General features: G+C 53.1%; 1 protein-coding gene across 3 annotated transcripts in view; it reads right to left on the bottom strand.

Annotated features, from left to right (window-relative positions):
* The window catches only part of SUFU (SUFU negative regulator of hedgehog signaling), a 110,642-nt gene that overhangs the window by 26,741 nt on the left and 71,702 nt on the right, over window positions 1-12,199 (bottom strand). For 2 of the 3 annotated variants that reach the window (XM_027112446.1, XM_027112448.1), the window contains exons 4-8: window positions 10,815-10,957; window positions 9,828-9,913; window positions 9,482-9,554; window positions 6,070-6,226; window positions 4,151-4,262 (exon numbers count right to left, since the gene is read on the bottom strand). In XM_027112446.1, the coding sequence (XP_026968247.1) occupies window positions 4,151-4,262; window positions 6,070-6,226; window positions 9,482-9,554; window positions 9,828-9,913; window positions 10,815-10,957 (571 nt within the window). The remainder of the gene's footprint in view (window positions 1-4,150; window positions 4,263-6,069; window positions 6,227-9,481; window positions 9,555-9,827; window positions 9,914-10,814; window positions 10,958-12,199) is intronic. The other variant, XM_027112447.1, reaches the window with a different exon arrangement.

The following is a 12,199-nucleotide window of genomic DNA, read 5'->3' as shown; positions in this document are numbered from 1 at the left end:
AAAATTAAGGCAACAAGCAAAAAAAAAAAAAAAAAAGCCTTAAAAGCTGCTGGTGCAATTCCAGAAGACTGAGAAACTTAGCTCAGCGATGACGGTTAGTTTGCTTTTTTTTTTTTTTTTTTTTTTTGCGGTACGCGGGCCTCTCACCATTGTGGCCTCTCCCGCTGCAGAGCAGAGGCTCTGGACGCGCAGGCTCAGCAGCCATGGCTCACAGGCCCAGCCGCTCTGCGGCATGTGGGATCCTCCCGGACCGGGGCACGAACCCATGTCCCCTGCATCGGCAGGCGGACTCTCAACCACTGCGCCACCAGGGAAGCCCTAGTTTGCTTTTTAAAGGTGCCGCAACTACAAAGTGTCTCTCCCACAGCCAGGAACCTTCCCCCCCCAACACATGTGCACACACATGCATGGGCCCTGCCCCTCTTTGGGGGGGGGGGGTTATGTGACCCAGAGAGCTCCCTAAAAGTCCCCCAACCTCAATCAGTGACTCACTGGCAGAAGGAGGAGGAGGTCCTGGTACACTGATGCAGGTTCCCAGCATCAGAGCAAGTTTACACAAATGCAAACCTCCCCACGCAATGCACCTGACCAGACCATGCACATCCCCGGGGTCACTGTGGGGAGGCTGGGAAGCAAAGGCCAGACTCCACAGAACAGTCCACGTCTAACCAGGCAACCTCAGACAGAGGATGCCAGTGACGTTTTCTCCCTCGACCCAGGTCCTTATAAATGTCGGCAGGCACAGCCCTTAAGCCGGGCTCCCCTCAGTGGCACAGAGGAGTTGCTTCCCAAACTCACGCGGGCAGGCCATGGGAAGGGAGGCGCCAGCAAGCCGAAGGAGGCTTTTCTCAACTGATCATCTTGGGAAAAGCCAGATACAAATTTCACGGCTGGAATGCAGGGGTTGTGAAACGCTGGAAGAAGCCCCAAAGAGGGCCAAGGACTCCCCTTCCGGGAAGGCGGAAGGCGGTGGGAGGAGGGTTGGCAGGGGGAGTGGGAGAGGAGCAGTTACCCAGAGGGCCCTGCCTTTCTGGGAAGCAGGAAGTGAGGCCTCAAGCAAAAAAGAAAGAAATCCCCTAGCCCTGAAGTGGTGGAGGGGCCAGAGACATACGGTTGATTTTGTTTCTGAACATGAAGAAAACAAGGCTCTGTGTTAAAAAGTAATTCTGGTATAAATGAGACAATTATGACACATCTTGTTATCTCTGGGATTTGGAAGCACTGAGCCTGGCGGCACGTCTTCCCTAGAGTTAAATACAAACAGTTAGCTCTAACGTGGGGCTTTAGCCTTGTCCTCGGTGCCAAGGGAGCAGCCTCTACTCATGCTTTGACCAGTTAGAGGAGGTCCACCTATGAGGGTGAGAGACACAGTCTGGGGTGTCCCTCACACGGTCCCTGAGAATGGAGTAAGGAGGACCACACCATGTTAATGGCTGAGGGACTGCCCTAAGTGCCACCCTTTTCTCACCTTGGCCAAGTTACTTATCAGCCTCTTTGTACCTCACTCAGTTTCCTCATCTATAAAAGGGGGATAATAAGATTATCTACTTCACGGAGTGACTATGAGGATGGTATAAAGCACTTGCACCTGATCAGTGTTAGTCGCCATTAAGGTGGGAAAAGATCAAGTGCCTGATTCCCTCAGGTAGGCCAGAGCCCAGCTGCTAATACTCAGGCTCCACTGGCTCTTCTGAACCTCTGTTCTATCTCCACAGCCTTCTCAAACCACGCTCAGGCCCATAAGACTATGCATCAGGGCCCCAGCCCAGAAAGCCTGACTAAAGGAAATCGGACACGAAGACACAATAGGGCCCATGCCGGTCACTCCCCCACAGGGAGAGGAGCAAACACTAGTGCCAGCACATTTTGGGTTGGCTTTCTCAGTCACAATCCATGCGGTTTATCTGAAACCGGGTCAGGTCCCAGGGTGGGCAGCACAGATATTACAGTCGTGCGTGCTAATCTGAACTGAGGCCGCCGTCATCGATCCTGAGGTGACAGGGAGCTGGAGACTTGAGGGAGGGTTGGAAAATGTTCTTGGCAAAGGAGGAACCATTTCTCAACCAACTGCTAACAAACTGGTAACCAGCACTGACAACCTTAGAGGAGACATTCCGAATCCCTTCAGACTGCAGATTCCAGCACCTTGGAGACGCGACTGGGTCCTTGAGCTGCAGGGAGGGGAGATGACCCCAGATGGCTGCACCTCTGATCTATTCGCATCCATCTCTCTGCAGCTCAGCCAACTCAGGCCAAAGAGAGGAGGCTGCAGCCTCTGCCCTGAGTCTACAGATAGCCCTTGGACCAGATCCGATGCCCCACTGCCCAGTGGGCTGAGTCTGGGCTGGACGTCTGCATCCAGGAACTCTGTGTGCCTTACAATGTCTGGGGGTGCAGCAGCTGGAAGTACGCCCTAGACTGGGAGTGAGATCTCAGACTTGTCCCAGATGTATAGTAGGGGCAAGTGGGCTGCCTCCACAGGAGCCCCTGCCCTTCTGCCCAGAAACCCAGACCTTTGGAGGTGGAAGGGCCATCTGGACTGAGACTACAAGTTATGGGGCAATCTGCTTGAGCCTTTAAGCCTTCAATTACCTCCCGACCTCCCATCAGTGCCAGTGGGGCTCAGAGGAAGAGGCCAAGCTCAGGGCACGCGAAGGAGTATGGCCCTGGGACAGGGTCTAGACTCACAGGTGGAGAGTTTCCAGATGCCCCACGACTCAGCCTGGCCATCTGCTCCTGCCAGGGGAAGATGGTGCCTTAAGCCAACTCCTTCAAGGCGGCTGGCTGCAGAAATCCACTGGCTGGAGTTGAAAGCTGCTTGGAGGTGGCAGTGGAAGCTTCTCCAGGCTCTTGCAAAAGGCCTCTACTCTCATGGCTTCTGGATGGCAGATTCTTCAGGTTGGCCACCTTGGGCAGCTGGAGTAACTCTCCCTACTCCACAATCTGTAACTCCAGGTTACAGCCTCGACTTTAACCAGCCAGGCCTCCCCTGTTCCATCCCTGTCAGCTTCTTCACCTGCTTGTTAAAATTCCAGGGCTCCTTCGAGGCCCGTCTCATGTCCTTCCTCCTCCAAGAAGCCCTCCCTAACTACTCCAGATCATGCTGACTTGACCCTTCTGTAGCACAATAGATCATTACCATTTCTGGGGATCGTGGATGAGCAACTGGAGCTAGAATTCAAAGGAACTATTTCCAACAAATTACACCCACAGCCAGAATCATGCCAATTAATTAACTGTTTCAGTTCATGTGCCCCCAAAAGAGCCTACACCTCAGATGGCCCTCTGGGTCCTGAGCCTGCCACACAGCAAGTGTGTAATAAAGACTTCTTAGGAGAAGGACGGATCACCCTGGTCTTGCACGAGTGGTCCGCCTCCCTGTTAGCCCAGGGCACAGCAACTTCCTCTCTGGCAGGCAGGGTTCCTGCTCTGGGCTGCCAGCTCCCAGGCATCCCCTGCCAGCAGCTATTCCCTAGAGTTGCCCTGGGACTAAGGGCAGAGGGGGGTGCCCAGCTCCAGCTCTGCCCACCATTCGCCCCCATCAGAGGAAGAGAGGTCAGCAGGAAGTGGATCTGACCTCTGGGGTGGTCACAGTCTCTCCTAAGAGCTATAGGGGCTCTTGGACAGACAGCACAGGCCTGCAGAGGACTTCCCTTCCCTGGGCCCCATGGAAGGGAGGCAGGAAGAAGGGCCTCAGCAGCAGGCGTCCAGTCCGGGGCTGGCCAGACAGGGAGGCCCCTGGGGTTGCAGCTATCAGCCGGAGACCAGGCTCCAGGAAGGAAGGAAGGGCAACTCTGGCCGAGGCCGAGATAAGGAGGGGAATCGTGCTCAGCACAATGGGCTCCCACAAGGCTGGGAGGCCCCAAGTCAGATTTTGCCCCAACTTGGCCTCCCATCTGCTCACACAGCCTATGTAAATATTTACTGTTGTTTATATTTCTGGTCCGCTGCGTTCCCTCTGAGGCCCTTACAACCCACAGATCTGTGTGCCCCAGAGACCCTGAGTCCATCCAGCAAGGCCTCTGGGCATTGTTCTCTCTCATGCAAGCCACAGGGACAGGCCCTGAAGGACAAAACTGCCCCCTTGTCCCAGTCCCGGGACACTGCTGTCAGGAAGCTAGACTAACCCCTCTGTGGGCAGGGCACTTACGGGGCCCGGTCGTGGGTGAGGCCATTCTGCCGCTGGGGGTTGATTGGCGGAAGGACGGGTTTGCTGTTGATCTCAAGTCCTCTCCTCAAGGTCTCCCGGATCTGCTCCGTGTCTGCAATGACACCATTAAGTTACCTGATGGCCCTCTGGGCCCCCAGCATCCCCATCCCTGTCCTTGGACCCTGGCTCTGCTGATGGGCTGGGGAAAGGCCCCCACGAAGGCTGGTCTTGAGGCCACTCTAGGCATCAGCTGTGCGATCTGAGTGCAGCATGAGGACACAGAGCAGACGAGGCATCGTGTGCTCTGGAAACATCTGGTCTGAAGAGCACCATTCTTGAGGAAGACAAGGAATGGCCTCTGGACTGCAGAAGGGCACTCTCCAAGGCAGGGCTCTCCTCCACTGTCCTTTCCCATCCTGTGTCACAGGCCCTAGGCTTACCCCTAACATGGCTTCAGACAGTGACTCACAAGACAGCCATTGCCCAAGACCACCCAGGGATTCTACCCACTTGATGGATGCCAGTAAGGGCTGCGAGTGCTCTGCCGTGAATGAGCAGGCATCCCTTACACAAGTTCCTGGGTTCTGGGTGGTCAGCTGGTATCTGGCCCTGCCCCCGCTTCCCCTTGGGCCGGGTCAGTGGGATACTGAGTCATCTCCCCACCTTGGTACTACCCCAGGGAACCCTGCCTCTCCACGGGTCTGCCAAGGGCCAGGAGGTGACAAAGGAGTCCCCTGGTTGAATTATTTCTTTGCAAGGTGCTTTTCTGGTCTTTGGGGTGAAGCTTACTAGTCTGGTCCCCTATATTGAGATTTTCATCTAAGATTTACTTCTGCAAACTGCAAACACACACAAAAAAGCAAATTAACGTTTGTTGGTTAAAGGGTGGGCTTTGAGGATAGAAGTGATTATTCACTTTTCTAGTGTTTGGCTTGTTATAGTGGCATGGATCTTACTTTTATAATTTTTTTAAAAATAGCCAATGATGGTTGAAGTTTTGGACAAAACTGCGAATCCCTCCTTAAATTAGCTCTTTTGTCAAAAGCAACTGAATGATTCTAATAACTGTACACTCTCTCAGAATCTCCCCAGGGCTTGGCACGTCATTAGAATAAGCAGGAAGGAAAGAAAGGGGTCAGATATTTCCACTAGGGGTTTAAGTTGTTTTTTATGGAAAGAAAACCTTTTATAAGTGCGGTCACATGCGCTGGTATTTTATTCAGGATTCTAGGTATCTTACTCTTCAGAAGTTAAGAAAAGGTGGAAGAATTGAAAAAGGAAGTAGAAAAAGCAGCTGTAATCACGTCTGTGTAAATGGCCGCTTTTCTTTTGGAGTTAGTTAGGGATGCCCTTTCTTAAAAACCACAACTGTTTCGCTAACCAAGACCAGCATGGTAAGCTTCCAACAGGGGAGCCATATCCTCCTTCCCCAAGGCCCCCCGACAAAATGCAGCAGGTAAGGGTGCCCTGCCTACGCCCCTTACGTTATCTCTGCAAGAGAGTGGGGTGGGGAAGTGTGCAAACTGGCCTCACACTCAGGCCTCTCTTGTCTGAGGCCTGGGAGGGCCCAAGGCCAGAGTGATCCTCAGGTCTGGCATGACTTTCAGGCTAGAGCTGGGCCCTGTGTCAATTCTGTGGGTGGCCGATGCTTGTTCTCTTGCGTTTGGGTGGACTATGGCTGTTTCCTGTAACTGTTCTAGGGCTTCCACTCACCTCCCTGACCTCAGATAGCAAGGGGCAAATCTAAAACACAATGGTCACTGCTGGAAGTGCGATCTGAAATACACACAGGAAACACAGGAGAAACGGGTCAGTAAAGCTCCCTTCATTCCACCCTGCTGAAGACCTCACTTGCTGTTTAAATCCTGCCAGGAAATACTGAAACCCGGCCTGGGGAAAGGGAAGGCGACGGCTCCCACCTTTGCCAGAGAGCCGCCGGGGCTGAGTACCGATGCAAATGCTCCGGCTGTCCTCGTCGTCCTCGGGGGGCCGGCTCAGGTCATCCCAGGCACACTTGGCGCTGACACCGCTCAGGTTGGACCCGTCCGTCTCAATGCCTTTGTCAACTCTCTCCTGCTTGGAAAGAGTCAAAGAGCCGGAGTTCCTTCAGCGAACCGGTGGCCCAAGGTCACCACCACCTTTCCCACGTTTACTGAGCCCTGGTAAGAGCTGAGCACGGGGCAGGGGCCGGAAGAGCAGGGTCTCTGACCTTATTCTGCCCTGGTTACTAACGCATGGCGGTCTCTGCCAGCCACGGGTCTCCTCCAGGGGAACCAGGAATTAGGGGAGCCGGGAAAAATGAAAATCCCAAGGGAAGCGTCTCCTCTCCCATCAGCCTTCCAGTAAAGTGACTGTCATTACCCGCTTCAGAGCTCCGACTCTGCCCACCCTGTGCTGGCCCGTGGAGCTGATGTGGCAGAGCCAGGAACCACCCTCCTGAGGAAAGGCACAGTCCTTCCTCTCCTCACTGATCACCCGGTCGCTGCTCCAGAGGCCAGGGTGGACGCCGGCCACAGGCGGGAGAGGCGGGGACTCAGCCCAATTTCTCCAACTCCATACCTGCAGTTTTCTCTTCCAACAGCAGAGGGTGTGGTCACACAGGGAAGAGTCCCCAGAGAGCAGAAGGGCCGGACTTCCCCTTGCTGCATTGCTGACTTGTTTGGCCAAGAATTCTGGATGGAGATTCTTTTCCATTTCTTAGACTGAAACGGGGGCCTGGAGGGCAGTGACCATCTTTAGACCCCACCAGAGGCCCTGCCTTCGCACAGGCCTTGACACTTCTGAGTCCAAACACTCTCCAAATGGCCTCAAGGAAGAGCTAAACACAAACACCTGGGATTTCTGGTAAAACAAAGTTGTGACGTTGGGCTTTGGATGAAAGGTCATCTGGGAGGCTCCCGCAACCTTGTTCATAAACAGTCATGTAGGCCAAATAGAGCTCCTGAGTTAGTACTTCAGTAAGAGTCTGCTCCTCCCAGTCTGGGGGACCTTCTCCCCATGGCTCCACAGGCTCTGAACAGGCCTGCTGCTCAGCCAGGGAGCCCATCCAGGGAAGCACAAGGTAAGCTTACAGAGGGTCCTTATTTTTTGAGACCAGTCAGCAGGTGGCCCTGGCCCAATGCCTCCTTCCCATCAATCCCATCCTCCTCCTCTCCAGTGCTACCAGCAGCCTAGGCAAAGCTGGGGATTCTGAGCAGAGGCGTGGGAGGCTGATGACAGGGAGTGGCTCTCTGTGCTCTAACCAGGGGCGTGTGAGCCCTAGTTTGCTTGGGGTGGAGTCTACGCTTTTCCCTCTCCACTGGCCACCCTGAGGCGTCTCACCTAAGCAAGGAGCTCAGGACACCTCTTGGCTCAACAAGCTCAGCCCACTTACTTTATGAGTAAACAAGAAAGGGTGAAGACGCAGAGGAGTTCAGAGACTTGTCCACGCACATAGCTAGCTAGTGGTGGAGCTTGGAGCAAAGGACCAGGAGCAGCTCTGAAACAAACGGCCTGCAAGCAAGCCCCGGAGACACAAGCGAGCACACAGGAGCTCCCACTGGGTGCACAGAGCGCCCAGGAAAGGAAGCTGGACTTTCTCACCAAGGTGCCCCTGCTTGCTTTTTTTCTTTAAATATAATCCTTCTCTTTATAAATTTATTTATTTATTTATTTTTGGCTGTGTTGGGTCATCGTTGGTGCGTGCAGGCTTTCTCTAGTTGCGGCGAGTGGGGGCCACTCTTCGTTGCGGTGCGTAGGCTTCTCATTGCGGTGGCTTCTCTTGTTGCGGAGCACGGGCTCTAGGCATGTGGGCTTCAGTAGCTGTGGCTCACGGGCTCCAGAGTGCAGGCTCAGTAGTTGTGGCGCACGGGCTTAGCTGCTCCACAGCATGTGGGATCTTCCCGGACCAGGGCTCGAACCTGTGTCCCCTGCATTGGCAGGTGGATTCTTAACCACTGAGCCACCAGGGAAGCCCCCCCTGCTTGCTTTTAAAGAACACTAGGCGCTCTGGGTCCTGCTGGCTGGCCTCAGGGGCGCCTGAAGACTAGGGAGGAGAACTGTTCTCAGCACACAGAGAAAGGATGGGCTGCTTACCCTAGTAGCTTAAAGGATCAGGTGCTTTCTTAGCACTTGGCACCTAGGACAGGGGCCAAACAACAGCCCATGGTGCCCCGTGCTGGATCCCAGTGTGGTTGCAGAACAAGGGCTTAGGGAAACATAGCCTTTGTGGTTCCTGGTTCTTGCATAAGCAGAAGCTACAAAGAAACCAAGTTTAAAGTACAGATAACAGAGGATATCCTGGCAGCAACTGGAAAGCTGCAGTGTTCAAGGCACTAGGAAAACAGAGGAGCATCATCTGTGAATGAGTAGGGCTTCTGCCCAAGAACTCCCAGGTCTGCAGTAAACAGCCCAGGAACTGCTGGCTACATGTCCGCCTGCTACCTCTCCTGGCCACCTCCCACCCTTCCTAAAGGACATATAACTCCTGGCAGCAGCCTGTGGCCTACCAGATTTTTGCAGAGGCATAAAATGTTCAGAGATGGCAATGACCCGCAATGGGCAGGGGCAAAGGAGAAGGAGGCAGGCACATGTCAGGCACATTATTAGCTGTCTGCGGTTCCTGCTTCAGGAGCTGCCAATAAGAAAGGAAGTTATGCTCTACGTGGCTTTCAAAATTCACCTTCATACAGAGTGCTGCTTCTAAAAAACCCAAAGACAACACTGACACTCTGTACAGGTGGGCCACAGTGAGTGAGAACTGCAGGCCTGTGTGTATAGAGACTTCCTTTTATATATGAAGGGATGCCAACCTAGCCAGGGGAGAAGCTCGGTATCCGACTACCCAAGATGAAAAATGTATCTAAAAGGGGGATGGGATCATTAGACCAATCAGCGCTCCTCCCTGCAGCTGGGCTGCGGAGTCACTATCACCTGTCCTACTGTTACAGGGTGGCGGTGGCAGTGGGGTGGCTTCCTGAAAGAAACTCTGTGTTCTTCTAAGAAGGGGAACATGGCAGGATGAGTACCGGGCAAGAAATATCCACTATACTGATTTTCTTTCCTTGCTAGTGATCCGATTTTCTGGTCAGGTTTATTGATGTATAATTTGCATTCAATAAAATCAATCCTTTTAAAATGCAAAAAAAACATATGTCTAAGACAAGTTTTCCTGGCCTGAAATCTCTGCTCCCTTATGTGCTCTGCAGAATTCAGAGGACAAATTCCAAATCATGCCATATTTCTACTCACTCACAAATAAAGCTCCTCCGTTTTCCCAGGATGAAAGCCAGTGTTATTTGGAAGAAGCCTAGGCACAGTGTGCTAGAAAGGTTTTCCTCACTCAAGACATACTTGCAGGTGTGGATCGATCTCAAATATGGTCTCTCCCCTCCTCATGTCAGTTATCAGCCAGGGGCCGCCAGCGCTGTGGACAAGGAAAGGGGACAGGATGATAACTGAGGGTCTGGGGCTGATGGGCTGGGTCTACATCCTGCCCTGTTTGCTGCCCCCAGCCCAGAACACAGGGGATCAGTTAGTGGCCAGAGACAGTCAGGGAGAGTGATCAGGAAGCCCCAGTCTGAAAACCCAGAGCCTGAGCAGCAATGTAAGGGGGCACCCACATGTGGAGAGAAGGAGGGGTTCCCAAGCCCAGGCCCAGGGACCCCGCCCCCATCTCATAGTGCAGGGATGTACTCACATGGGTACTGTCCGCAGCAGCTCCAGGATGCCCTGCCCATTCCACTGCTGGGCTGCGTGGAGCTCCTCGGTGCAGACGCCAACAATCTGAGACCCCGGGACAAAGATGCCATTGTGCGTTAATGGCCATTCCTCCAACCCACCCGGAAGGTCAACTACCCAGGCTCTCTTAGTATCACCAAAGTTGGGGGACCACAGGCAGGATCTGTGCTCAGGGGCTGATGTGTCCAAAGTGGGATGGTTCCCTTAGGAGGGAACAGTGGCCTGGCTAGCAGATGGATGGGTCCACACACAGGGCACTGAGGTCTGACCCTTGCCCTGCTGTGATGGCTCAGGGGTCTGGGCGACACAAAGCCTAGCCCTAGACTGCAGAAGAGAAAATCAGGGCCCTGCCAACTCAGGATGGGTCCCCAGCCCATGTCTCTGGAAGCAGGGAGATGCTCCTGCCCAGTCTAGGATCATGGGGGTTGTAAACAGAGGAGATTTTGAGACGCTTTAAGCTTAGCACGATGACCAAAGGGCACCAGCAGCTCACAGAGAAGCTCCCTTCCTTATCAGGGGCTGAGCCTTTGAGTAAATCTCAAAGGAAACAACTGAACTTCCACACAGACCCCACCATGATCACAAGCAGCCCGGGTGCAGCTGGGGTAGGTGCACGTCGTCCCTTCCGGGTAAGGGAAAGTCCAGTCCAAAGCTGCCTGCTGGGAGGTCCTGTGCCTGTGGCTATCTGGGTCTTACGAGTTCACAGAAATACCCTCCCTGCTATCCACTCAGTACAGCCATCCTTTCCTACCCAAATGGCCCCTGCCCCTGCCCCCTTACCCCATCTCAGCAGGTTAAATCAGGCCATCCGAATCTACCCAACAAACCATCAGAGGGACTAGAAAGTGGAAGGAGACCACAGGAAATCTCTGTTCCCTCACTGCCCCACCCAAGCCCTCCTGTCCTACCAGGAAAGGCTCAAGCCCAAGTCCAACCTGTGCCTCACCTGGAGGAAGGTAACCACCCCAAACGGTGTCTGCACGGGCTGCATCTGCGGGTCCTCTGTCAGCAACATGTGCTGAATTCTCGACTCACTGTTATCCAAAGGGCTATGCCAAGACACGTGGTCCCCGCTGCAGAAGGTGTTCTCTGTGGACAGACGTGAGGGTCCTCAGCGACCGAGGCCCTGCAGCCAGGCCTGGAGCCCGACCCGGGGTCTCAGAAGCCCTGGCTGGGAGGCTCCCCAGCCTTCCAAGGTGGCCCCTGTGAAGGAGGGGACGCATTCACTTGGATGGGAGCAAAGAGTATGGCTACTGCCCCCAAACCAAACACGTTCCTGCTCGCCAATTCTGCCAGCCTTCAGTGGAAGATGACGGGCTACCAGTGTGGCTGCGTGCTTGGCCTGACAAGTCCAAAGACTTCTGGCATCTTTGCTTCCCCAGCACCTTCACTCATTCGGGAGGCAGGGGGCAGCCACAATCGGGTCTGCCAAGAAAGAATAAAGTTCTTTACTGTGTGACCATCTGGGCCAGAAGCCCACAGGAAGGCTGGAGGGCAATAAAACCCTTCACCTTGGAAAAACATACCAGGATTTCTGTGCGGCTGAAACAGTGTTCAAACAGGAACTTCCTTCCTTGGAGGGCTTTTGAGATCTGTCACCAGTTTCTCACAGGTAGACAGATTCAGGGAATAGTTCCTCATTAGATGGAGGTCTGACTTTGCCTCACACACCTCGGCCTAGATGTGCAGCCTGGAGGGGCAGCTGTTCCCATGAGGACACAGGCATTGGACCCAGGCTGCCCAAGAGAAATGTGCAAATATGGCCACCCTGTAGTCTCACTGTTGCCCTTCACAGAGGCCCGCTGCTTTAAAGAAAGATGTTTAAGGTATCACAGCCACAAGGGAAAAACAACGCCTTGGGTGTCCTTCCACAGGTACTCTGCATTTACTAGCCTATAAGCATCTATAGGTCCTCTCCATTTTTTTTTCACTTCACACCATTTTGCACATTTCTTTTAAAATTATGTATCTTGGAGATCATTTCATATCAACACATAAAGAGTTACCTCATTCCTTTTTTTCCCCAGTTTTATTGAGGGGAAATTATTATTTATAATTGACATATAACACTGTTTTGTTTAAGGTATATAACATAATGATTTGATATATGTATATATTGTTACATTATTACCACAATAAGCCCATCACCTCACATAGTTACAAATTTTTTTTCTGTGATGAGAACTTTTAGGATCTACTCTCTTAGCAGCTTTCAAATATACAACACAGTGCTGTTGACCATAGGCCACCATGCTGTATAATTACCTCCCCAGAACTTATAACTGGAAGTCTGTACCTCTTAACCCCCTTTACCCATTTCACCTACCCCTC

This window comes from Aethalodelphis obliquidens, unplaced genomic scaffold (genome assembly GCF_003676395.1).
Source record: "Aethalodelphis obliquidens isolate GAN/ISIS:26980383/991018 unplaced genomic scaffold, ASM367639v1 scaffold11, whole genome shotgun sequence".
In the NCBI taxonomy this organism is placed as follows: domain Eukaryota; kingdom Metazoa; phylum Chordata; class Mammalia; order Artiodactyla; family Delphinidae; genus Aethalodelphis; species Aethalodelphis obliquidens.
Note: the sequence above shows the minus strand (reverse complement) of the source record. Positions and strands in the feature narration are given on the sequence as shown.